The sequence below is a fragment of the Chaetodon trifascialis genome, chromosome 17, assembly GCF_039877785.1.
Source record: "Chaetodon trifascialis isolate fChaTrf1 chromosome 17, fChaTrf1.hap1, whole genome shotgun sequence".
Classification (NCBI taxonomy): domain Eukaryota; kingdom Metazoa; phylum Chordata; class Actinopteri; order Chaetodontiformes; family Chaetodontidae; genus Chaetodon; species Chaetodon trifascialis.
Window position 1 is genome coordinate 21771166 of NC_092072.1, and position 27962 is coordinate 21799127.

Consider the following 27962-nt stretch of genomic DNA (forward strand, 5'->3'; position numbering starts at 1 on the left):
AGCTTCAGGCACAGAAAACACTATGATAAGTCTCCATTGTGACAAACATGACTACGTGGAATTTATCATCCAGAGAACAGAAGCTATTTGTGTCTGCATCAGATTTTATACTGGGTTGAGACCGGAAGTGGTGTGTCTGCGCTGCCCCGGTGTCTTCACAGTGAGAACCCCTCCCTGTCTCCTCATTCACTCCTGTGCAGTGTTTTGTACTGAAAGGTGAAGATGCGAATTCATGCTGCGACTTGTGCATCAGTGAGCGGATAGTCCAGCAGGCGGGCTGCCTCACAGCCCGTCTGAGCGGCTTCATGTGATATGACCGTTTCCACTTGTCCAGGTAATGACCGTGTCTGCAGGTGAGCGGACTTGTGTCGCCTGTTGCGCCTGTGCCTGTCTCTGCTGTATTCTGTGTGTGCTGTGTCTTCTGCTATGGTCGCTGCTTTGTGAATTGTTGCATGGAGGGATTGTTTTTGACACATCTGGTCTAAAATGTAGATACAGAATGATTACAAATGTGAACTTGCGCTTGACATGTTTCCCTTTGTCACAACTGGCCATTAAGCTTTGGTTTACTGTCGGCAGTTCAGGTAGGCTGATGCGTGATGTTTTCACAGAACCCGTCCTGCCAGACGCCATTTAAAAAAATCTATTTAATGTCCCTTTGGTGATTAGGCTACCGAAATTAAACAACAAATGATATATAGCTAAATATGAATTCCAAGTGTTTAAAGTCACGTATTCATTCGGCGCATTAAGAACCTGCAATCACCCCTGTACTTTTTGCAAAATTCCAACTTTATCTCTGCTTCGCCTGCAGTTTCTTGCGATCTTTTTCTAGTAAAATGCTTGGCGGAGGGCGGTAGCGACCAGTGCAAATCCTTTCTAAAAGTTCAAATGCTGTTGAAATAATTGCTGCGGGGTTTGTTCTGTGTGTGCCGAAATACAATGTTGCTCCTGTGGATTCAAAGGATCAGTTTTATTTCACATCAAGTCTAACTACTGATCGTCAGTCAAGGTGAATATGTTAAATTACACGATTATTAAATGGTGTTTTGCGTGACGTTCCTTCCATTCACGGGGCGTTCAGGCGCCACAGTTCAGGCAACGTTAGGTTTATTGACTGGAAACGCTGATAATATTACGTCAGTTTGAGAAGCTAATTATTGTGTTGTCTGCTGTTGTTTGCCCGAGTCAGAGAAGCGACAGGCTGTGTTTGCAGAGCCGTGTCTGTCATGTGAAAGCAGGGCTTTAAATGGCTCTCATGCATGCGGCAGTTAAATAGTTATGTTAAGACAGGCGGGGGTTCCTCCTCAGAGGCGACAGCTGGTCCTCCAGGGACGGTCGGTGTGTCCCTGCCGGCCGTGCAGACCTCAGGTGCATCCCGGTCAGGAGCTGTTGTGTTCATTCATATTTTTCTATTCGTCACAGTCACAGGCAGACTGCTGGCGGACGAGGTAAACCCAGCAACTGTCTCCTCTGTATGTTCAGACTACTCGAATCTGCCCATTTAATGTTTATTGTTTAGTGCCAGTGGGTCAGCTATCAATAACTTTTAGAAATGGCTCGTTTTTCTTATGGACCCTGGTGTTTGTGACCATTGTAGAAATGACAGGGGGACCAATTCTAAAGGCTAAAATGAAAACGAATAGCTCGAGCTGTTGGCCTGTCTTTAATATAGGCCGGACTGCAGATGATCATTCTTGTTAAATGTTACTGAGCATGTTTGTCAATATGTCATAGTTTGTGCTGGAGCATGTTCTACAGAGAATTGTTGAATTATGACTTACGGGTGAGAGGAGTTATGTCCCGGGCTGCAACTAACAATTATCTTCACCGTTGGTTATTGTCTTATTCAATCAGTTAGTTGTTTGGTCAAGAAAATGACATCTTCATCTTTGTCTTGTTTTCTGTCACAGATATTTGATTTTCAACAGACTGTATATAAAACCAGGAAAAATCCTAAACAACAACTAGAGGATGTTTGCCATTTTTGCTGAAACGTGATGAATCAATTAGTCTATCAAAATAGGTGCAGATGAATTCATTCAGACTAAAAGGAGTAAATGCTTTCAGAGCCTGCTTCCGAGCTGTCAGGAATAGAATTCAAGTCTAAAATAACACCTTCTGTGTAGGGGTGCGTATCAAACCTGCATTTCTTTTGGTGCAAACCAAAATGTAGCACTGAGAATAGAAAAGTGCAAATGAAATGCTTGGTCAGATTCTTAGGCTTGTTTACTTACTCTTTAATGAAATATCTGAGGTGTGAACATACTTTCCAAACTTTAGTCTATTTTATTACGTAGACAGAGCTTTTTATTAAACACTGATGGTTGAGCGGTTTGTTGCATTTTGGTGCAAACAACAGGGTCCTTATTCCCCAAAGTAAGGCATCGTATAGGCACAGATATTGATACTGAAACCAAGTTCCTTCCTGTATTCAATATCTGTTTGTCTTATTTAAGTTTATCGTGTCCCAACACGCTGGAATCACTCTGTGAAATACCCATTGTGTGGATTTTTTTAACTAAGTATCCTGCTTTTGGGAATTTTCATTCCTTTTCCTTTTCATTTTGACATGAAATGATCGTAGTGCAGTGTATGAATGTAAAAATCTATCAGTATCTACTCTCAGTCTGATAAACCTGATGCCCATCGACACTTTGGATTGGTGGCTTGTCGGTACTTAACGACCTGAGAATGAGACTCAACTATCATCTAAATTTCTCTAGAATCGCTGACTGCACCCTCAGAAACCCATTTAACTTGTTTGGAATAATAGTCGTATTATCGTTTCCAGCCAGGAAGCTGCAGGATGAGGTTGTGTGTTGTTAACAGACAGGTGAAGGCATTTTATTTTCACTCATCTCAGTGTCTATATGTCCAGCCGTCCTGCTTACTGGGATGTGGCACAGCTTTTTAAAGCGGCATTAATTACTCGATGTTGTTTTGGTAAATGTTTTAACTAACAGTTCCCAAAATACACAACTGGCAGACACAGAGACGTTAGCCTTCATTCGGAGTCGTATTCAACATGCACTCTCCTTTTAGCTCTGTTTTGGTCTCCTGAGAAACGATCTGGCTCTTTAGCTGCTGAAAGCTCCACTATGTTCACCAGCTATTCGCTAACTTGTCCCTCTGCTGTTTGGTGCTGAGCACGCAGCACGCAGTGTGCAGTGGTTTCATACGAGCTTTTCACAAACAAACAGCTTCCTGCTGGTGAGACTGAAGCGTCGAAAACCAAAAAATGTGCCTGTCATCTTTTAAAATTGTGATCTTTGTGAAACAGTTCTGATCTTTCACATGTTTTTGTTCTTAATGACTGCACCAATGTAAAATAGTAGTAGTCGTAAATGTTGAGTGCACAATGGCTGTAGAATAACGACACTATCAGTGTTTAGTTTGGATATTAGTTTGGATGGCCTTCACTGTGCAGTTCTGTCAGCCAACAGATACGATCTCTCAGGAAATGAAGGCTGATTGGTGATCCAGTCAGGCTGGCACTGTTTGTGTCTGCTTTCACGTCTCCATTATAGACTAAATGAGTAGATGAACTTGTGCTTTTTCTCTGCTCATGTTTTCTTCTGCCTCCACCTCCACCCAGACTCCAACCCCTGCTGTAGTGACTTGTTTGTGCAAAGCAGCACTCAAACTGTATTACTCCATATAGAATCCTGACAGTCTGACTCCACCTCTTAGTGAACGTGCTTCTTTCTGATGCTTTCCTCACTCACATTTGGAAACATCAGCGTGTCCTGTGGTGGTCGTAGTTGTTTGGCTCTGAGGAAAACAGAAAGTGATCCGTTGGAAACAGCTGGAACACCTGGAGACACGAGGGTTTGAAAAGTTCACTCTTTCTACTTTACCATTACGCTTATCAGTCTTTTTAATAAAATGCAGTCCAGCATCAAAGTACACTGGATTGCAGCATTAAACCCTATGAAAACAGGGTCGCTGTTTGCATAATCTTCTTTAAATTGATCTAATATAAAAACCAAAATAGCTTGAGCATTCATTTTTTGTAGCTAAAAGCTCAGACTTCTGTCTTTTGGGTTGGGTGTCACGTTGTTTGTAGGGTTGAACTAGTTCGATTTTAAGCCAAATACTGGACTGGAATTTTACTGCTAGGTGTAAGGTGTGAAAGTGAACCATAATGAGAGTCCATGAGTGTGAGTGTAACAGTACCACAATCAGGACAAGTGAGTGACACAAAGTGTTTTAGGAAGCGCCCTTTGCCTGTCCATCTTTGGTTTTAGATGGATAAATTAGCTGTTGGGAAGCTTTTATGTTAGTTACAGTAACATAATGAGTTGCCTTCAACTCGAGTAACGTTATCTTCGCCCCACCTGTCTGTCCTCTGCTCTGCTCTGTGTATGTGGAGGGGCTGAGTCCCACCCTCAGTGCAACACAGACGGCAGGGACAGGAGAGAGCATGACCACAAATGACAGGGAGACGTACTGAGCTAAAATGCACACAAATGAGAGAAATAACAAATATTACAGGTTGCTGAAGTGGACTACTTTTTAAATTTGCCAGAACGTCTCATAATTACAAATGCCGATTTAGTTGTTTTGCCTAAAGTCAAACTGGTTCAAGCTCGTGCACTGGGCTGCACCTGCTGGAACTGGAAACCGACCCCACCCTAGTGATGTGCCCGTGACGCAAGTTGATGAAGTCATTACATTCTGTGCTGTGCAAAATGTGACGAAGCACAGTGGTGTAGTGAATTGGTGCCAGAGGGGTGTGGAAACAGATCAATAGTTCATGTCAGAGAAAGAATGAGAGAAATGGGTATGGTATGAAATGTACATAGTTGTGTCGAGAAATATTTTGTTCAAGTTTCTACACTCAGAACGGTTGAAGTGGTCAGATTTGATGGCAGTTTTTTGACACAGTTCCAAAATTTCATCAGTTATTATGATTTATTGACTTTGCTATCCTTTTAGTTTAGGTTGTACAGTTTTTAGACATATGATGCATTTTAAGGTCATTCAGGAAATGACATCACAATGAGCTCCAACACCAAAGTAGACACCGGAGGACCATTTCTATTGCAGAGTTCAAAGAGTGAAGGAAACAGTGCATAAAATCCCTCATTCTCGCAGGCAAGGTGAGCTGACCTTTCACCATCTAACTCTAACAGCAGTGAAGTCGCTTTGCTGTGAGGTTTTGAGGTTGTAGTGTGTACCCCTTTACACTCCATCTGTGTGTTTATCCTGCCGAAAAACAGGACCAAGCAGAGGGACAGTAAGTGCTTCTCACCAGCAGACTAAAGAGTCTTTGACTGCAAGCTCGTCTCTTCTCAAGAAAAGCACAAACATTGTGATTCTGCAGTCAGCTATTCATTCGATTCATTCTATTCAATCCACTGGCAGAATGCCTGAATGAATCGTGTGCATGACTTAGACCTGTATATTGGTGTCATTTTAAGCATGATGGCATGTGTTTTTCTAAAGCCCCACTTTACTCTTCTGTTTTATGTTATTGTCACGACAACCTTGAGCATCATAGGTTATGTATTCAGTCATATTATCGCATTATTAAGCTTTAATGAATAAATCTTAGCAAACACTTTGTTGTTTAGGCATCCACATGCAGAGAAACATTCATTTGGAGTCGTGTTTTTTACTTAAATGCGTGTCGGATATTCACTCTCTTTTTAGCTCTAGTTTGTCTTCAACTCCAAAGAAAAATATCTGGTTCTTTAGCTGAATGCTCTACTGTGTTTACCAGCTACTTGCTCATTGTTGCTGTTTGGCACTGAACAGATTTACAGAACTTTTTCACATAAAACAGCAGCCTGCTGTTGCTGGTTGATGAGAGTGCTGAGACTGAATCAAACCAGTAAAGGTGTGGGATAGAAATGCAAAAATGATGAGCTTTAGAAGAGGAAATGTTCCATAGAGCTCAGGGGAACAACAGAATGAGGTGATTCCCTGTCGGTTTGACACTGTGAGCAACACTCTTCATATCATACATCATTTCTGAACAAGCTGTCATGGCTACAGTTCCTCTGATGACCAACAGTTAGGTTCTGATTATATTGTAAGGACATCCCCTTCAACCACTCTGCGGAATGTGTAATTAGTCATCTCTCAATGTCACCTTTATGATAAATACTTTTTGAATGAATGCCCAGAATCACTGGCAACAGTTTTTCAACTAAAGGATGTTCCATGGTCTTGTTCTGTGGATGAGTGCGTGCAAAGCACAGGACTTCAGAGACTGTAGATTGCATCTTGAGTTCTGAGTGTGGTAAGGTTTAGAGAAGAAAGATGGTGGGTTTGGTTAGATATTGCCTCAGTAAATGCATCTTGTGTCATGATCACAGTGTATTGATTCCAGCACCGTACACATAACCCTAAAAGTGTTAACCATGCCGTATAGCTGATATGAGTGTATATTGTAGGGAAAACAAATAAAATATTGCACATTGTTATTAACATTTGGAAAATATGTTTTGTGTTTTTGTTCATTCAATATGACTTTGAGTGAAAATCTTTTCTCATTATGTTGATAAAGAACAGGTTTAAATGCTTCTGCCTTATCCACGGTTGAATGACATATCGTATGGACTAGAAGCATACTGACACGTTAAAGGTATACTATTCAGGAATTGTTGGTTACTGCTTTCGCCATTTTCATAGCTTGGATGTTTGCTGCTTACGGTCTGGTGCCTGGTCACTAACTTTTTATCAAGTCCCAACCTCACCTGCGCGCTGTTATTGGCCGGGGGCGACACAGCAACTGCGCAAAGGTTGCAGCCCAGAAATGTTCCGACCAGCAATGAGAAGAAAATAAGCAAATACGGGCAGAGAGCAGGGTCTTTGCAGATAAATACACTGCCACACATGGCTAGCGGGTCCTAAGTCATGATTGACAGGGATTACTTTGTATAATATCTTAATTTGAACAGCACTTATTAAAACAAAACTACAATTTGCTTCACAAAGCAAGAAAAGAACTTTAGCAGAACTCTCCTGTGTATCTGTGGGCATGGTTTTCTGGGTTTACTGAAACTTGGAAACAAATTCAAAGCGCTGCAAAACAATGTTATTCGGTACCTGTTTTTACATGCAGTTTTGTTTTCTTATTTATTTTGTTTTATGGTATGTGTCTACCCTCCTGATGACTGTATGTATTTTTAGTCTGAGTTTTGTCTGCTCCCTGTCTGTTTGTTTCTAGTGTGTAACACCAGGGACCATGCTGGAAATAAGTATTGTACTTTTGCATGTCATCCTTTGGATTGCTGTTTTTTTTTTTATTGTCTTGATCCAGAAATAAATCAAATCAAATCAAAATCCTTCTCTCCCGCTGTCCTCCCATTAAAATATTCTCCCGTAAATCTCCCATGCCTTTAAGCTTTCTAGGAAAAAAGTTTGGCTGTAGCAGTGTTCATTTCAAGACTGAAGCTCAAGGATGGATCTATTCTGACTTCAAACTTGGAACCTCTATGTTTTGCCATTTTTCTGTGGCTTTACGCTTTATTTTATTTGGCGTTAATCTTAGTTTGGATGTGTTTTTTCATGTTGCTTTTTGTGTAGTCTCACATAGCCGGTGTGACAGGCTACTGCAGTGAAAATAGGTTCAGTCATGTTTTGAATGGAGTATTCTTTTATTTTTGTGATAACAGTATATAATACTGTCACCGTTATATATATATATATATATATATATATATATATATATATATATATATATATATATATATATATATATATATATATATATATATATATATATATATATATATATACACACATATATATATATATATATATATATATATATACACACATATATACACACACACATTTTAGGAGATATAGCCCACCCCTAGTTTACTAATGTTGATGGGAAGAATTTAAAAAACATGGAGATAGTCTCTGTGACGGCACCCACAGGTCACTGAAGAGCCATTGTGAAGCTCAGTGATGATGGCTCTGGCCATCGCTGTCTTGGCAGTGCCTGACAAAAGTGGACAAAGTGGTGGAGCATAGGTGGAGCTGAGGTGGGCCGAATGATGCCCATGATTGTGCATAATTTAAGCCTTGATATAATTTAAATGAGTGAGTTATAGAAAAATTCACCCTCTGTTCATGACAACAGTACGAAATTCAATATAGAGAGCAAAACTGTTTTTGGGTGGGGTGCCAGACTATTTCCTTTAGTTTTAAATGCCATTGTTGACAGGGATGCTACAAGCTCCTTCATGGCCACATAATGGACCTGAACACAGGTATTCTTCCACCTCCACTCAGCCTTCCTGTCTTTTATGTCTATAAATGCTTTCATCAAAGCAGTCAGCTAGGGTACTGAGATGGGGAGTTTTCAGAATTTCAGTAGTGTAGTGGCTAAAAAGTGCACAAACCATAGCACTCTGTTTGTGAATGTGTGTGCACATATATATTCAGACACTCCATGATTGATACATCCACATCCAGGTTGAACATTAAATCAAGGTATGACCACAGTGATGTGTAGGGCAAACACATGGTGTAAAAGGTTGAAAGAGTGCATCGTATTCAAAGAAATCACCGGTAAGGGTACTGGATGAGTCCTCAATGTGAATGTTAGAATCACCACAGAGAACAGCCTTCTTATAATTTATCACAAGACGAGATAAGAAGTTAGAAAACTGTGATTAAAAAGCCAAAATTTAGTTTGGGGGACAGAAAATTAAAAGCACAAGGATGGGTTGTAAACCATTGAGCTTAAAACTCATGGGCAGATGTTTGGTGGCATTAAAAATTTTTGTGATACACACGATACTATATTCCCTCAGTCACCCCCACATCCGCTACTCTTAGGACGGCTCACACAGTCAGAATGGAAGACACAGCTTGATGAGTTGTGTCATTTGGATGTAATCAAGTCTCAGTAAAAGTATGAAGTACAGGTTTGCAGACAAAATTAAGTATTTTAAAACAAAAGTTTTACAGGGGTTCACATTAAAAAGTACCATTCTAAGCAGGATGTCTTCATCTACAGTCTGTGCTGGTGAGAATGTCTGAATCTTAACCAGATGATTCATGTCTCTGTGTACCATTTTAACCAAACTGTGAGTAATAATCACAGGAATGTTAATGAGACTAGGAACCATGGTACAGAGAGATGGACTCATCCAGCATCAGTTACTTGCAGTGGATTTTAGAGTAAGCTGCATGTTCATGCCAATTAAATGGGATCCAGTCTTGTAAGAATCAATGACCTCTAATTTAAGAAAGTGGCTCTATTCCAGAATGTTGTGAAATTGTCCATGTAAGGTATGCCTAGAGAGCAGCAGTGTCCCCTCAGCCAAATATTAAGATGGTGCACCTGGTTGAATTTCACATCCCCCCAGCAAAGGAGAGGGATTTATGGGAGTGCAGTGGGTTATTCATAAGCATCTCGAAGTCAGCCTGTAAAGATTCAGAAGGTTGGTGAATGATGACAGCTTTAGTAGATGGATGTTTTTGTATTTGCTGTTGAATTTGCACAGTGTCCAAGACTACAACTTCTGGGTAACACAAAGTCAAAACCTGAGGAAGATATGCATGTCAGACCATTGAGAAGCCCACAATCACACTCATTTGAAGAGGATCTATAGGTGGAATAGGGTGGTGATGTTAGCATCCGAAAGCAAGGCTGTTTACACTGTTCCCGAAATGTGCTTTGTCTGATGGACGGAGACTGAAAGTTCCATGAATAAATTTTGGAATTTGTTCTCATCCATCAGTTTAAGGAAAGCTACTTCATGGGTCACACAGATGGCCATCAGGCTGAAGTAAGTGCTGTAAAGCCCGACAAAAAGTAACTTTTAAGTTAAAGTTTTGGTGGAGTTCTGAAATGGTACACACAGATGTAGACGCATGAGTCTATACATTGTTTCATTGGAAAATCCTGAATAGTATACCTCTTAAGATGTAACATAGACTCTAACAAGTCTTTTGACCTGCAAATCACCAAACCTACTGGTACTACTGGATCTAACTGCCGCCTTCGATACAGTAGACCATCACATTTTATTGAACAGACTGAGGCACCTGGTCGGCCTCTCCGGTACTGCTTTTAACTGGTTCGTCTCATACCTCACTGACCGACACTTCTTTGTAAGTTGGGATGCATGTTCCTCAGGTACCCATGAGATCAAGTGTGGGGTTCCCCAGGGGTCAATTTTAGGTCCAACACTTTTTAATCTGTACATGCTACCCCTCGGGGACGTCATCAGGAGGCATGGCATCAGCTTCCATAGTTATGCTGATGATACGCAACTGTACATTGCCGTGTCTCCTGATGACACAGGGCCTATTGATGCCCTTTTTAACTGTATTTTAGACATCGAGTCATGGATGGCAGAAAATTTCCTTCAGCTCAATCAGGACAAAACAGAGGTCTTAGTCATTGGTCCTGAAGGCCAGAGAGAGAAACTTTTACCAAAACTTAAAGATCTTAAACCGACACATTCTGTAAAAAATCTGGGCGTGATTTTTGACTCTGAGCTTACTTTTATTCCACACATCAAAAACATAACAAAGATAGGTTTTTACCATCTTAAGAATATAGCCAGAGTCCGCCCGTTTCTCTCTCAGGCCAGCACGGAGGTGCTGATGCATGCTTTTATCTCTTGTCGCTTAGATTATTGTAATGCCCTGCTCTCTGGTCTTCCCAAAAAGAGTACTTCAAATTTTCAACTACTACAGAACTCGGCCGCTCGCGTGCTGATGAGGGCCAGAGGGCGGGAGCACATTACACCAGTTTTAAAATCGCTGCATTGGCTCCCCGTGCGTTTCAGGATAGATTTTAAGGTTCTTTTATTAGTTTTCAAATGTCTTAACGGTCTCGGGCCTTCTTATTTATCTGACCTTCTTTTACCATATCAACCCTCGCGGACGCTGAGGTCCTCCGGCTCCGGCCTCTTAACCATACCAAAAGTAAGAACTAAAACACACGGGGAGGCGGCTTTTAGTCATTATGGCCCCCGACTGTGGAACAGCCTGCCGGAGAACCTCAGGGCCGCAGAGACCGTTGATGTTTTTAAAAAGAGGCTCAAGACTCATTTCTTTAACCAGGCTTTTAATTGATGTCTGATTTTTCTCATTCCTTTAATCAGGCTTCTTATCTTATCATATTTTAGTTGTATGTTCTTAAGACATGACTATTTACTATTTATTTCATTTACTCAGTTTATTACTAGTTTATCTATAGCTTTCATTTATAGTTTATTTACTATTTATTCCTTTTATTCCTTTACTCATCTCATTTCACTCAATGTTCATGTTTTATACATTGTATTATTTTACTCTATCTTATCTACTCTACTTATTGTCTTATGAACTTTTCTTCTTTTAAATGTTTATTTATTTATTTATTTTTTCAACTTATTTATTTATTTGTTTATTTTTTAATTCCAGTGTTTCCTCGGCGGGTCCTCCACACTGAGAGATGTGTCTGATCTGTTGCGGGGGGGCTGTCCTCGGACCCTCTTGGCCCGGCTGGTTGGGGGACTCCCTACCTTGGTGTGGGGCCCACCGGTCTGTCGGGCTCGGGTGGGCCCGGGTGCGGGTGCCCCCTGTGCTCACAGTCCCTGATGTCCCTCGGTGTGGACGACCCGAAAGGTGGCCTTTTCCTCAGTCATTAGTGCCATGCCATGTCTCGTTACCCCTGCCATCGTCTGCAGTAAGAGTGTGAGTGTGTGTGTGTGTGTGTGTGTGTGTGTGTGTGTGTGTGTGTGTGTGTGTGTGTGTGTGTGTATGTATGTGCGCATGTGTGCGTGTGTGTATGCATGTAGTTGAGGGTGGGTGCTTGTACATACGGAGGGTGGGAGGGATGGGTTTTTATTGTTGCTTTATTTTGATTTCTATTGTTTTTAAATCCTGTGAAGCACTTTGTGTTACATTTTATTATGTATGAAAAGTGCTATATAAATAAAGTTTGATTTGATTTGATTTGATTTGAAACCAGTGCTTACTAATGAACAGTCTTTACTCTGACCATACATATATGTAATCTCTTAATATGACCATGTATTTGCTTCCAATTACTCAAAACTTTAAAAAAGTAGTCCTGATGGATATTTCACACCTCCAACACTGTCCTTTTTATATCATGGTCTATCTACCGTTCATAGAATCCGGTAAAAACTATTCAATTGTCGAGTTCTGACATCCCTCTGTGTTTTATTTTAATGACTCTCAGCAGCATTGTTCTTCTCGATGAAGGGACATTGGATTCTTTTTCCCAGGGCAGCCGTGCATCATTAGGCACCTTAATTTACTGGTACATATTCAGTGAATGATTGTGGGAGAATTCATAACCAAAGCCAAGAATCCTTAAAATACTAAAATAAATAAATAAATTGAACTCTTGAGGAGGTGTTGCTTGAGAATCTCTGACCTGACACAGGAGATATCTCATTTGCACCCACTGCTTGAAATTCTGTGTAAAAACACCAATTTCAGCCTACCTCTCAAAAACTTTTTATTTATTTATTTTTTTTTATTGTGCAAATAACTCTGAAGGAATTCACTGGAACCCTCCTGTGTTTAATTTGGGACTTAACCAAATGCAAGATGGTGGATTTCATATACTGAAACATGGATTAATTTTGAATACAGCAGAAGGTTTAGCCCTGTAGATGAGATGAGATGGGGTAAGAGTGTAGTCCACAAGGTTGCGCAGAATCATGCCTCACAGGGAAGAAAAGGAGAGAGCGAACCATTCCTCATCTCAATTTACAAAGGACATCTTGCAGCCAGCACAGCCCAGTATTTTTAATGTCTAATGCTAAGTGATAGAGCAGAGGGAACAAAGGTTCTGAAGGTCATACTCCCTCACACAAGGCTGGGTTTTGAAGTTTCCTCAGCTGTATCTTCTTCTGTTCCAAAGGAGGTTGTACATCATAGACTGCATAAAACATGAACGTAGGCTCTGTGCCATTGTGAAGCTCCGTGACAGCGTGCTAGACTCTGCTATACTCCCAGCTAATCCAAAAATGGGCAAAGAGGTGGAGCATAGGTGGAGTTGAGAGGGGCCAAATTAAGAGTGGTTACTGAAACCAAGACGCTAGCTGTCACTCATAGCCATGCCGGTAATTATAGAAAACTTTAAGCCTTAATTCAAACGAGTAAGCTTTTACCACACCCTGACTCCAGATCCGTACATAACACATATTGAATATTGAATTGTTCTTTTGGGCCTTTGATCAAACTGTTCTGGTGACAGAAGTCTCACAAAACCACAATTTTAAAGAAATAAAATTCTAAAGCAGAAGACTTTGATAGGTACCATTCTGCAGTTTCTTAGAACTTTCAGGTTAACTGGGCTGATTTCTCTCAGCTAAAATTTTAGTAATGGCTAAAGGCAAACCACAGCCATATATAATATTAGTGTAATTTGGAGTTTATGTAGACTGCAGAAATAGGCGTTTTTTTCCTGCAGCAGCAGTGAACATTTAAGGTCACATTAACATTCATGACATTGAGTAACTGGATACCATTTCACTATGTCAGATGGCAGATGGTGATGGTGACTGTGGCTAATGGCAATAATTAATAAATCTTACAAGCCCTGCCTAAAGGTATATTTAGATTTCAACAGGCCACAACACAACTGCGGTCTGTTTGATTGATTTAATTTGCGACCATTACCTAGTTGGATATTCTGACTTTGGTAGTGGTAGCCTTGGTGAGTTTTAATCTACCAGCAACAAAAGTGAAGCAAAAATAACCCCCAAAACACAATACAAGAAAGTGAAAAGACTACATTATACCCAATGAACTTTTTTAGATTGCATTATTTGCCAGTGTTAAAAGTTTCCCCTGTGAGTACGACGCCACTTTGAACCTCGACAGAATTGCTCAAAATGCTTGTGCATAGATGCAGCAAAGGTGTTTATGTGTTGTTTGAATGGAGAAATCAGTCAGTAATAATTGCTGCTGCAATTTGATTGCATGCTGCACACAGTACTCGTGGTTTCCAACGCAGCAGCAGGACACAGCAAAGTTGTTGACTTTGCTCAGGAGTTTGAGGTGCGCAGTCTGTCGCCTGCAGCTCTTTATCTTACAGCTCACTGTGGCTGCTTTTTGCTCCATTACTTCCTAACATATGTAAAACTGACCTGCCTACAAAAAATAATTTTTTCATGAGAGTCACTTTCAGTGACAAATGAACTGTTTCTCATTGACTGCTTCACAATAAAAGCCACCTTGTGTTTCTCCAATTGAACGCTGTTAATGTGACTTAGCAGCATTAGGAAATGTTGGGTTTGCATCAGCAGTAACTTGTTAACATGAGCTCATTATTCTTTGAAATGGTATGAAGACATGGTTCGTCATTTCGTATTATTGAAGATATTTCTGCTATGTTATCTACTCCCCGTGGATCCACTTACAGCTTCTGTTATTCCCATTATGCGGTGACTCTTCCTAATGAACAAACCAGTCGCGGTGAGGTGATCTATGAGGTGGTTTTAAGGAACAGTAATAATGAGGCCCCATGTCAGAAGATCAAGCATCTCTTTCACAGCACAGGTTTAATAGATCTAGCACAATGCCCGTCTTCATTCAACAACAGGTTTTGTCTCTTGTGGCAAAGCAGCAGCTGGATAAACAGCTTAATGTGGGCCTGGAAGCTGCCACTGGAACTCACTGTGCTGCAGAAAATAGATCCCTCTCCTCTCCACTTCCTCATAGGCTGTTGCCAGACATTATTGCATTGTCTTGTGCCAAGACAGAGAAATGGAAAATGCCTGTATGAGTGATAGACAGCCTTTCAAAAGCCAGGGATGTGGCAAAGAAAGAGAGCAGCAGTATTGATGCAGTAGTACTAGTATCCTCTCATTTGTGGTGGAAGAAGTACTCTGATCATTTACTTAAGTAAAAGTACCAGTACAACAATGGTACAATATATTTAAAGCATAAGTAAAAGTGCCCATTCTGTGGTAAAATGTCCCCTGTGGCTGATGTATTATTATACATGAAATTATTACATTACATTAGACTGATGATCAATGTGAGAAACATTTTACAGTTGTAGGTACTTGAGGTGGAGCTAGTTTGAAGTAACTCAGTTAATGTACATTTAGGATTTATTGGTTTAATTGAGTAGAAGTATCAAGTAGCTTAAAATAGAAACACTAAAGTAAAGTACAATTGCCTCAAAATTGTAATTAAGTTCAGTGCTTGAGTAAATGTATTTAGAGTTACTTTCCAACACTGGTCTTTATCCTCTTCAGGGTCTCCCAGAGAAATCTCTTCATCTGACTTCATTAATGCATATTTTTTGCAAATCTTGTCACAATTCACATATTCTTTTTATGTATACAATATTTGTACATTATTTTGTCAATGCTTTTCACATTTTTCAGTTGAGACACCGTAGTGCTTGTCATTTTGGTATACATATTTTGCCTATTTTAATTAGAAATGTCTATATTAGATTTATGACTCTTGACTTAAAGAGTTCTTGATTTTTTTCTCTTACTTTTTTTAATTGGGACAGTAATGCACCACAACACCAAGGCAAATTCCATGAATCTGAAAACCTACTTGTCAAGTATCCCTTTTTCTGTGCACCAGTATATTTTTCCTGGACAAGAGCTCCCAGGCTCAAAGAACAGCAGTTTTTAAAGCTCTCATAGAACAACAAAATGGGCATGTATTATCATGTTGAAACATTGCAGTGAATACAACAAAACAATACTTGAACGTATACAGTACATGGTTTTTTGTGTGTGTGTGTGTGTGTGTGTGTGTGTGTGTGGATGATGTTATGAAGGACAATGCAGTGTGTCTACTGAATGTGAACAGGTTAGCGTGCTGTTGTTTCAGATGTATGATATCAAGGTGAGATGGTTGATGTTGAATTAGTCACAGCGCTTAGCAATTTATCATAAGTCGTAGTATTTCCTTCCGTACAAATAATTAGCAAGTGCATGAAAGATAATGTGGAGCAGCAGGTAGTGTGCTGCCTCACAGCAAGAAGGTCGCCGGTTCGATCCCCGGGTCAGGCGGGGCCTTTCTGTGTGAAGTTTGCATGTTCTTCCCGTGCATGCGTGGGTTCTCTCCGGGTACTCCGGCTTCCTCCCACAGACCAAAAACGTGCTCATTAGGTTAATTGGTGACTTGGTGAGTGTGAATGGTTGTCTGTCTTGTATGTTGCCCTGCGATCGACTGGCGACTGGTCCAGTGCCTCGCACCCATTGATAGATGGGATAGGCTCCAGCCCCCCCACAACCCCGAAAGGGATAGTTGGTATAGAAGATGAATGAATGAATGATATTGTGGGAATGCAGCCTGCTGTGTTCTGAATATAAACTGTATTTAAATTTCCCCTGTACCTTTCATCCATGAATAGTTGAAATAGGTTTTCTTCAGTATGCATAATATCTGAATGCATCATGGACAGACGGCCATCTAGGGCAGTGGTTCCCAACCTTTTTTGTCTTGTGTACCCCTTGAGCCTTTTTGTCATACCATGAGTACCCCCTCACTCATACGTGCTCATGATTCTCCAAAAGTAGAACATAACACAACTGAATATTCAACGCGCGTCATTCTATTTCATCTTCTTAAATTGAACTATTGAGGCATTATCTTCCTTTTTAACTCAAATTAAACATAAAATTAAATGTTGGCTGCTTTCTTGTCAATGATAATTTCAGCCATAACCACTGCTGCAGGGAGAATGAGCTCTTCAACAACTGAGTGAGGCTTTTATGATTTCGCCAGAGCAGAGATACAGCCAGATAGATACCTCCAGTGCTTTGCTTGTCACACTCGTGGCCTTTCTCATTACAGTCTGTCTTGACTTGAATTCCGACAGCTTACGTTTGTAAAATTCCTCAGTTTTACCGACACTTTCCGAGTGGTGCTCTGGTGTCGCTGTAAATGTGCTGGCTTCATGAGTTATTTGCCAGGACTTCATCGCATCTACTCTCAATGGCAGGATAGTAAGAAGACCCAGATAGACCCACCAAAGTCTGAAAATGAGGTCTACTGGAAGAGTATCTGGGGGAAGGAGGCATCGCATAAGTTGTTGCTCGAACAGGAACCAGTAGAAATTACCACTGCGGGCATCCAAGAAAGAGTGTCTAAGATGATGGTGCTGGACAGCACCTGGGCCTGACATGATCCACGCCTACTGGCTCAAAAAGCTAACCGCACTACCCACAACCCATGAAAGACTGGCAGCACAGATGAATCAGCTGCTACAATCAGGAACCCACCCAGAGTGGCCGTACAGTCCTCATTATGAAGGACCCACAGAAGGGCCCGGTACCATCCAACTCCCGGCCTATAACCTGCTTGAGTACAACATGGAAGCTCCCATCAGGCATCATAGCAGCTAAGATGAGCAGGCACATGGATCAGTTCACGAGTAGAGCACAGAAAGGAATTGGCAACAACACCAGAGGAGCCAAACACCAACTACTGGTTGACAGGGCAGTCACCCAGGACTGTAAGACCAGAAGTACCAACCTGTGCACTGCCTGGATTGACTACAAGAAGGCCTATGACTCGATGCCACATGGATACTGGAGTGCCTAGACCTGTATAAGATCAACAGGACACTTAGAGCCTTCATCAAGAACTCGATGGGGTTGTGGAAGACAACTCTGGAAGCCAACTCACAGCCAATTGCAGAAGTGAGCATCAAATGTGGTATATGCCAAGGAGATGCACTGCCCCCCCTGCTGTTCCATATAGGCCTAAACCCCCTCAGCCAGATCATCACCAAGAGGGGCTCTGGATACCGATTCCGAAATGGGACAACAATCAGCCACCTCCTCTACACGGATGACATCAAGCTGTATGCCAAGAGTGTGCATGACATTGACTCCCTCATTCACCTCACCAGGATATACAGCAGTGACATTGGGCTGGATAAGTGTGGACGGATGGTGTGTAGAAGAGGGAAGATGATCGCCACTGAAGGGGTTAAACTACCTCAAGGCAACATAGCATATGTTGAGGACAGCTACAAATACCTGCAATGCCTGCAAATGGCAATCATGAGGAGGCAACACGGAGATCAGCCACAGCCAAATACCTGGTGTGAGGCAGGTCCTGAAGAGTCAGCTGAATGGCAAGAACAGGATCTACCACAGCAGACAAGACCCCAGGTGCAGGCTGTGCAAAGATGCCCCTGAGACAATCCAGCACATAACAGCAGCGTGTAAGATGCTGGCAGGGAAGGCATACATGGAGTAAGAGCTGGGAGTCCCAGGATCAAGGTGGAAGACACCTCCAAGGGTGATCCAGAACGACCAAGCCAAGATCCTGTGGGACTTCCAGTTCCAGACAAACTGGTGATGGCGAACCAACCAGACATAGTGGTGGTAGACAACAGAAGACAGTCACAGTGGTGGATGTAGTGATCCCAAGTGACAGTAACATCAGGAAGAAAGAGCACGAGAAGCTGGAGAAATACCAGGGTTTCAAGGAGGAGTTGGAGAAGACGTGGGGCATAAAGGCAAAAGTTGTCCCAGTAGTGATCGGGGCACTCGGAGCGGTAACCCCCAAGCTGGGAGAATGGCTCCAGCAGATACCAGGAAGAACTTCTGACATCTCTGTCCAGAAGAGCGCACTCCTGGGAACAGCCAAGATCCTGCACAGCACCCTCAAGCTCCCAGGCCTCTGGTAGAGGACCTGAGCGATAGATAGATAGATAGATAGATAGATAGATAGATAGATAGATAGATAGATAGATAGATAGATAGATAGATAGATAGATCTTCTGAAACAGAATTCAGGCAATGTGAGACTATTCCTTAAAATCTCGCCATTAAACAAGAAATTAAAAATATTTTTATGGTGTTTTATGACCCCTTAAATCCTTTTGATCACAGGGCTGTTTTTGTTCTGAATGCCTGCTTAGGCACAGTGGTGCTGTTGTGAACTGCAGTAGTCGTACATTGTGAAATGCTAACATCAACATGCTAAAACGGTCACAGCGACAGTGCTATCATGCTGATGTTTAGAAGGTAATATTTATCATATTCATACTTACTTTATCATATCAGCATACTAACATTGGGGCTGAGGCTGATGGGAATGTTAGTTTTGCAGGTGTTTGGTCATAAACCAAAGTTTTGGACATATTTGTGAAAGCGATTGCACTAGATGTTAAGTGAGGGGATCACCAAATTGCAGTCCTGTGTGGACCATGAATGTCCTTACCAAATTTCACGTGAATCCATTAAATAGTTGTTGAGTCATTTCACTCTGAACCATAGACATCAGCCTCATGATAGAACTCAACGTAAAGTTAGTCATGAAAGGGCCTAAGGACCATGATAGTCTGAACCAAATATCATGGCAATCCATCAAATATTTTTCTACATGTATTACTCTGGACTAACGTGGTGGACCTACCAACAAAGGGAACAAAGTGGAGAGTAAAGCATGACCAGCAGAGACAGGATTGGGTTTGAGATTCTTTCAGGCTATGAGGCCTGTCATCTGAAAACATATTGAATGTAAACTAAATCAAACACTGGCAAAGCGTGTGAAATGACACATTTTAACTTGAAATAAGTTCTGTCAGTCATATTAGATTGACATTCATGCAGTAATGCTGTGAGAGTGGCTGAATCCCTTTGAAAACACAGCACTCACACAGCACAGCACTGAGTGCAGAGAACAAATATTTGGGTGTACCAGCAAGTAACTCTGTGTTCAGACAGTAAAAATGAATCAGTAAACTCTGACACCAATTACCATAAACAAAGAGCAAAAAAAAAACTATCTTGACAGCCCTGAAAAATATGGGCTCCTGTTAAATTGTCAACAGTCACATTGAGCTAACAAAAGTACCCAAATTCGCAGGGCCCACGATGGTGATAATAATCAACAGAACAACAAATACAGTGTCACGCAAGATAAAATAATAAAATGTAGGAACCTTATTTGTTCAACATGCCTTTCTGTTTTTTCTGTTTTTCTTTTTCAGGCCTCAAGGCAGCATGATAACATCTGTTCACACTCCAGTATCTCCAGTGGGTGGACAGTGAGGACCAGTTGCCACTATGCGATGTGTGTAAGGGACCAGTGGCGGTGTTGTGGCCCCAGGCGGGATGCTGCTGAGGGCTGGTCAGTATGACTGTGCTGGACTTGTGGCTGTCGCGCTCCATCCCCATGTGCCTGCTCCTTCAGAGCCTTGTCCTCATGGCCCTGTGCTTCCCCTCGGCCAGCATGTGTCCAAAGGGGTGCATCTGCCAACGCGACCCCCACCTCCATGGCCTCAACGTCACTTGCAGTCAGTCCCGCCTCAAAGAAATTCCCCCCAGCCTCCCAGTCGACACTGTCCTGCTGAGGCTGGACCACAACCAGATAGGCGCAGTGCCCGATCAAGCCTTCCATGGACTCAGGCTTTTGAGGGAGCTCAACCTTTCATACAATGCAGTGGAGACTTTAGGGGAAGGTGCCTTTAGTGGCATAGAGGCAACGTTACAGGTGCTGGACCTTTCCCACAACCGCATCACTAGCGTACACAAGGATGCCTTCGCTCGGCTAAAGGCCCGTGTCATTGTGGATGATAACCCCTGGCATTGTGACTGTGCCCTCCAGCAGGCCATCGGTGGAATGGCCCACAACCACGAGGCTGCTGCCCGGGTCCTCTGCAGGAGCTCAGAGCTTCGTGACCAGGAGGGAAGACCTTTCTTGGCTGTGGACACAGACCTCTGTAATCTAGCCAAAAGGACAACAGACTATGCTATGCTGGTGACCATGTTTGGCTGGTTTGCCATGGTCATTTCATATGTGGTGTATTATGTCCGCCAGAACCAGGAAGATGCCCGACGCCATCTGGAGTACCTCAAGTCTCTCCCCAGCAAGCCCAAGAAACCTGACGAGGCTGATGACATAAGCACTGTTGTCTGACAGCAGTGTCAAAGTGACTTTGTCACAAACAATCCTAATGAACACCAAAATGTTTATGTAACCGGACCCAAATTTATAGTGTTTACTAATTCAAACTTTTATGTGATGTGAGCATCCAATCTGCTGAGAAATCTTTGTATTTTGGAAATTTCTGTTGTATGTCCTTACCAGGGTTTGTTCATGACTGATCTGAGATGAGATGAGATGAGATGAGATGAGATGAGATGAGATGAGATGAGATGAGATGAGATGAGATGAGATGAGATGAGATGAGAGGGGAGGCCAGAGTCTAATAGGCTAAAACCAACATTGTCTTTTCTACAAAAATTGCATAGGGAGTTTTGAAAATTTTAATCTCAGGTTTAAATATTAACATGATAACGGATTTTTTTAGATTAAAATTTGGAATATCTGATAAAAACAAATATATTTGTAAGATATGACACCCTAAACTACATTCCCCAGAGCCCATGATAAAATGTACATTGAGCTTTGCAAACACTCAGTAAACCACCTATATCTTTCATACCCCTTAAAATTAAATGTATGTTAAATTATCTACTTTGACGGCTTTGTACAGAAATTTCAGCATCTCTGAATCCATGGCATACTTATGGAGACTATTTGATCTATACATTGTGTAATATTTTATACCATTAAATCCTGGGATACGGGTAATGCAGATGTGAGGTATAAAGTAGTCTTACCTTCCTGCTTGCCTTGAACTGTAGTAGCCTGTTTTTATACCGAAGAATCACAATTAAAGCAAATAGGATATAGACGGGAGATCAAGATTTCATTCAAACATTTCACAAACCATGTCACAGGTATGGAGAACAGTGGAATCTATTTCTGCCAAGAAATGAATGAATGAATCACTGAATGAATCAATGAAAGGTTAGGAATGACAGAATAAAGAGATAAGAAATTAAAAATCCTTGCTATCTTAAGCCAGCTTGTCAACATTACCTGCTACATCACCATTATGAGCCACATTAAGTTATCTTAGAACCAGTGGTCAACCATGGTTCAGGGTCATAGCTCTGGTTGAGGTATTAGCATAAAAGCCACCTAAAACTTCATCATCATAGAGTGGAAAAAAAAGAGTTATTAAAGCTGAAGGCTATAACTCAGATTAACTCATAAGTCTGATCTTACTCAGTGTGGAACTCATTCAGTATATGGCACACTGAGACAGATGTTGAGGTGTAAATGGCACATTCTGTGCTCATCATCAATATGGCTTAATATCTCAGAATAATGACATTATCTCAGAATTTACCATGAGTGTATGTATTTTGTCATTCATTTTGTCAAAAGGGTGTCCATTATGTTTAGATAACCACACTTCTGTGATGCAGTGTTCTCATAGCAGGAACGCTGCAGTTTTCTTTCATTTCTTCATTTTCTTCTTGGATCAGGGAAGTAACATTTATTTCAAGGCTGACAAAGATACTGCAAATACAAATTTCCATTGAGAAAATGTGCTTCCCCAAAACACACTTACAGTTTAATTGTAGCAAGTGGCCATGCCATAAGTAGGATAATCCACTCTGATTTGTACTGAACTACTGAACTTTATGCACTCTGTGTGGGTGCAAATAGCCCACAGTATGCATTACTTTTCAATGAGTACATTGTGGATTATTTGTTACATACAAATAATAATCATAATGTTAATCCCTGTGATCCCAGTGAAAGCAAAAGGTTTAGACTTGAGAAGGCTTTGTAGCTGAAATGGCATAGCAAGTTGATGGCTTGGCACTCATTGAGGAGTAAACCCTGCTATTAGCTACTTCAAAACTATGCTCATCACATCAGGTCTGCTCAGATTCCTGTAATAATGAGAAAATGTTTCATTATAACAGATTTTTATCTTTTCTTGTTATTACTACAGACCAAATGTTTCAGTTTTAACAAGAAATTTACTGTTTCAACAACTTACAACATAACATCTTGTTAGTTATTAGTATAAATATTTCAAACCTTTGCTTTTGTAACAGCATCCCAATTTATCTTATTAGTACAAACATCCATATGATGTTATGAGAAAAGGATACAGTCTATGTCTGAAAGACACAAGCCTACATCTGTTCATTGCTACATATTAAAATAATGTATAGCTACACAACTAACCATGCATCTGTGAAGATTCCCCTTCATCCAGGTCATGGTGCTTCAAAGAGATTCACAACTGGACTTGCTTGAGGTTCTAGAAGACGTTTGGATGAGAAGCGAAACATCTTCTAGAACATGTTGTCCAGTTGCCTTTGTAAAGCACTTAGAACAACTAACCATGGCGTCTTGGTGATGGTTGGCCATTTACTAAAATACCACTAAACCATGTGTTCTTATAGCCAACCCCCAAAACCCTGTAGGAAGTTGATTAGAATGTTACCACATTCACCTGAGTCGCCTTCAGTTATAACCATGCACTCACAGCATTTAAGCTGTCAATTTTTGGCCCAAACTCTGCCTCTCAGGCAATTCATGGGCTGCTCTGTCTTTGTTGTGGCTGTATGCAGCTTGTGAAAAAGACTGTAGACACTACTCAGGGCTGAGAAAGTCTCCCAACTCCTTTTTTTATTACAGATAATTCATTAACGACATTAGAACTGATCATCAATCAAACACAATACAGGATAAGACAGTGCTCTTAAAGATCGTATCGTAAAGATATAAATAAAATATTGTTTATTGGGTTTAAAGGTTCATTGTTGACATTGTCAAAATTTCTATACAACATAATGACAATATGAAATCAAAAGGATGCTCTTGTGTGTGATAGCAAGAGTTTCTTGATATAATGATACATTGTCATAACAAAAATTATTTTGTACATAATTTGGTATACATTAATACCAAGAATAATATGTCATTAGAAGATAGAAATATCATGACAAGATTTTATAGATTTTATTTTACTTTATTTTATTTATTTATTTTGATGAGAAAAACACTTTTTTCCATGACGTCAAAAGCAACCTGCATGAGTCATTGCTATTAACAACACTATCACCATCCATAAATATATTAAAGTCATTAAGAGTTTGGTAAAGAATTACATGCCCTTGAAGTTGACCCAGAAAGGTTGTCCTGGCATGCAAAACATCAATCAATAATATAGCAAAATTTGACATTTGCAAGCCAGAAATATTCTGGTGGCTATATGTAAATTATATGTAAGAAAATTCTTTGATTTAGCAGCACAAAAAGGTTAATGATTAATATTCATATTAAACTGATTTTTTCTGCCTCGCAGTGATAAACTTTTTAACTAACCTTTTCAGCTAAAATTAATGTTACATAAAATATAGACTTACTATGTAATTATTGAAAATATACCTAAAAAGACCTAATCCTACAAAAAATGTCCACACAGGGTTGCATGAAAAAAATCTATGCCTGTGTTTAATCTTATTTTAGAGTGCTTAAATTCCACAAAATACACTGATGCGATGCTGAAATCTTGACTCTGGAAAATTGATATGTCTTTGTGTCGGAACCAGAAGGTTACATGTGATATGACTTGAGTTTATGGTGCTTTGTATAGCCATTTACCATCACTTTATTGTCAGTACAGCATTTCAGATTCCACGCTCTCTTTCTTTACAGTTACACTAAAAGGAGATAGTCTGGAATCATATTCTCGCAATCTAAATACCTCCAAATCACAGCTGAACAGCACAAACATGAGTTTGTTCCAAATGTCAACTTCTGGGGCTGAAAAATGAAGCCAACTGCCATTCCTCAAATGGCCACAAATCAACCCCCATAGACGCCCATATTAAAATGTTTACAGTAGAAATAAACACATTTACAGCCTGGTACAAAAAGCAGTTTTGCTCTCTACACCTAATTTCTCCATTCATGATAACTGTACATGAAGGGAATTTTTATGTAACTCACTAATTTCAATTATATTGAGGCTTAAAGTTATGCATGATTATAGGCATAGCCTTTTTCAGTGACAGGTATCTGCTAGGTTTTAGCAACCAGGCTTCATTTGGCCCATCTCAGATCCACCTATGCTCCACCTATGCTCCACCTATGGATGTGGTGCAACAGGTGCAGGTGCAACAAAGCACATTTGTGGTGTGTGGCCTAATCACACCAAACAATGATGCTAAGTGCAGCCAGAGGTGAAAGAGCCTTGACAGTTTGAACCAGATTAGACTCAGCCTGGTGTTAAATTAAGTAAGAGATGACAAAAAATACAAAACCTTGGCAGTGTCCCAGTTTAGCATCAGTCTCCTCTTGAATTCACAATTCAAGACCACATATGTTGCAAATGGTATCCAATATATCCGTTGATTTTGAATAGAAATTCTGGCTACCTGAATTACTATGGCAGGAAACTACAGTATATGCTTGGTCAAGGACTTGAATTGTTGCAGACCCTGTATGTTAACAGATGTGGGACAGTAGGTACTCAAGAATGTTTTAAAAAGGGGCCCCAAAATTAAACTTTAAATGAGTGTGACAGTTCATTCTTGACCTTGTTAATAGTAGTTCAACAAAATAATCTGAACTCATGATCCAATTACTGGCTTTGTCCAAAGCATTTGACCTTATGTCAAGTCATCATCAGCATATGGAGTTGGCTAAGTTGTCATCTTGTGATCTGTGTATGAAACTTTAAGTTGTGTGATGATCTTGTGGTGGTTGTATTGGTACTTACAAAGAGTGGATTATGAGATGTCCTCCCTAAGACCAGGATGGACACTACTAAATTAATTGGGACCACCAGAAGCATCACAGTGGGATCAGCTGCTGGAACATCCAGCCAGAGTCTTCAAGTCACAGGGAGTCAGCACTTACCACAAACCATTCAGCACCTCAGGATCTCTTCTGGTACACCCTAAAGGACCCCCACGATGTATGTACCATAGTGAAACAGCAAAGAGACTGAATCACCAAGAAATGGACAACATCAACATCCAAAACCAGTCATAGCAATGACTGGGAAAGGGTCAAAGTCATGGACAAGTACATGTCAGGAGGAGGATGACCTTCAAAGGTCGTCATTGAGCCAGTCCAGTACCCTAGAAAAAATTACCCTCGTTGGATGATTCCGCACCTTATGATTTACATCCAATATTAGCACTCAGTGCCAGTGCAGGACGTTGTGTGCATTGTAGGTAGCAGAGGTCAAGGTGATGCAAAGATTTGTAGCATGTCTGAGTTTGATGCAAGAAAGGGGAGTTTGCATCCTGTTACAGACCTGCAATTAACATTCACCTTTTTACAAACTATAGCCACAGTTTTCCCTGAACCTTAACCAAGTGCTGTAGTTGCTTTAACCATAGTTTATTTGCCATAGTGATAAACCTTTCCAAAGTCTACACCTACCATAGTTTTGATGCACAGAAATTGTGGAAAAGAAAAAACATTGGCACAAGACGCTAAAAAAAAAATCCTTAAACGTATTTCAAGCTTTGGCAGAATTGGAAGATCTGGAAAAAGCTTGTAGCAGACATTGAGTTTAGATTATTTTGTCAAAGAACTGGTGTGACTAAGAGTGTCTTATTTGATGTTTTGGAATCTAAGGTTTGTGGTCATGGTTTAACATCTGTGGACAGGCTGTTGCTGTGTTGTGCTGTACATTTCTTCCTTCAGTTTGTGAAGTCTGCGTTTGTTCCTGTTGTCTTTAGTCGACTGTTGTCAGTCAGAGTCAGTCTTTGTATATCTGTACTGATCAGAAGTAAGCACAAGACTAAATGTCACTTTCAGTGGATTCTTCTTGTTGTTGTTTTGTGAATTCTCCAGTCCTTCAGAGTCAGTGCTCTTATTAGTAATTGGTACTGTTGGCCTTCACTCAATTCCATTCTTATCAGGTCCTTTCAAGGGGAGGACAGATTTCTCAAACTATACGATCATCTCAGTCATGGCAAATCAACACAAACATCCCTTTTCAAGCCAAGCTGCCAATGCATGCATCATTTCCCTTTATTAACACTGTGTACAATAATGGCCCCAGCAGAGGGTGAAGAGAAGATTGATGCTTTCATTTTTTCAGATGGCTTTGCTGCCATCATAGCCAGTGGAGCTCACTCAAACATAGGACCAGAGAAAGCTACATGAAAGTCAAGATTTATATGTACAGTAAAGGTACAGTATATTAGATTTTCACCACAAAGTTCATTTCATAAATACTATCTACTTTAAATAATAACCTGAAGAAATCCTGCACTTCATTGGTGTCATGTTGGATATTAGGTATTACTTGTATCTCGTGAAATTTCCTTTCAGTTCAGGTTTTAATTGTTTTCCACAGAATTTGTACAATAATGGTCGTTAAAATGACGTCATAGGGGATATGCAATTAGAATGTGTAGACTAGGATGACATGTAAATAGGAATGTTGATGTTGTGTGAAAATACTTGAAATCCCTTTAATTAGTTGTTCATGAATGTGCTACACCCCTTAGCCATCTAGAGGCAACCTCATACTCCTCGTGACTGGATCAGGATACGTTACAAAATGCATGTACAATGTAATGAAGCACAGTGTAGCCAAGGACTCGAGAGTATTTCTAAGTGCCTGAATACTTCTCTCGCCTTTTTTTTTCTTTCATTTTTTTCTTTCTCCACCTCTGGTCTGGTCCACACTGATGTAAAGAGCTGTTAAACTGAATCATACTGTACCATATCACAGTTTCACATGCACAAACAGGGTGTGATAGACAAACTCACACAGTTGAGAATGAAGATGTTAGCACTGACTATCACGGTTGTGTTGTAATGGCATGACATACAGAAAAAGAAATAAAGGAGGTATGCATTCATTCATGGTATATTTTCTTCCTCCGTTGATTTAAAAACACTCAGCTTTGGGCAGTAAATAATGTAGCACAAACACAGGATGCATGCAGGGCCGAGCACTGTGAAAAGTCCTGGTGGCCTCGAGTGTCAAGCCAGTGTTGAAATGCTAAATTAAATGGGTAAATCAAAGAGAAAACAGCAGAGGACAGCTAGTCCCTTCAGATGTGTAGACTGTCTGCCCCACTGCTTTTAACCTATGATGTCTGTCCATCACCACATGAGATTTGTCGCATGCACACATCAGCACAACGTTCATTCAGTGCTTGGAGTGCACAAAACCA

At 40.7% G+C, this 27962-nt stretch overlaps 1 protein-coding gene across 1 annotated transcript; it reads left to right on the forward strand.

The window, feature by feature from the left end:
- Window positions 1-203: 203 nt before the first annotated feature.
- Window positions 204-27025, forward strand: lrrc3b (leucine rich repeat containing 3B). Its single transcript, XM_070983936.1, has 2 exons — window positions 204-334; window positions 19928-27025. The coding sequence occupies exon 2, from the start codon at window positions 20074-20076 to the stop codon at window positions 20854-20856; it is 783 nt and encodes a 260-aa protein (XP_070840037.1). The 5' UTR covers window positions 204-334; window positions 19928-20073; the 3' UTR covers window positions 20857-27025.
- The last annotated feature ends 937 nt before the right edge of the window (window positions 27026-27962 follow it).

Bases quoted from the DNA above. Each gene is read 5' to 3' on its own strand.
- lrrc3b (XM_070983936.1), top strand. From the start codon at position 20,074: ATGACTGTGCTGGACTTGTGGCTGTCGCGCTCCATCCCCATGTGCCTG.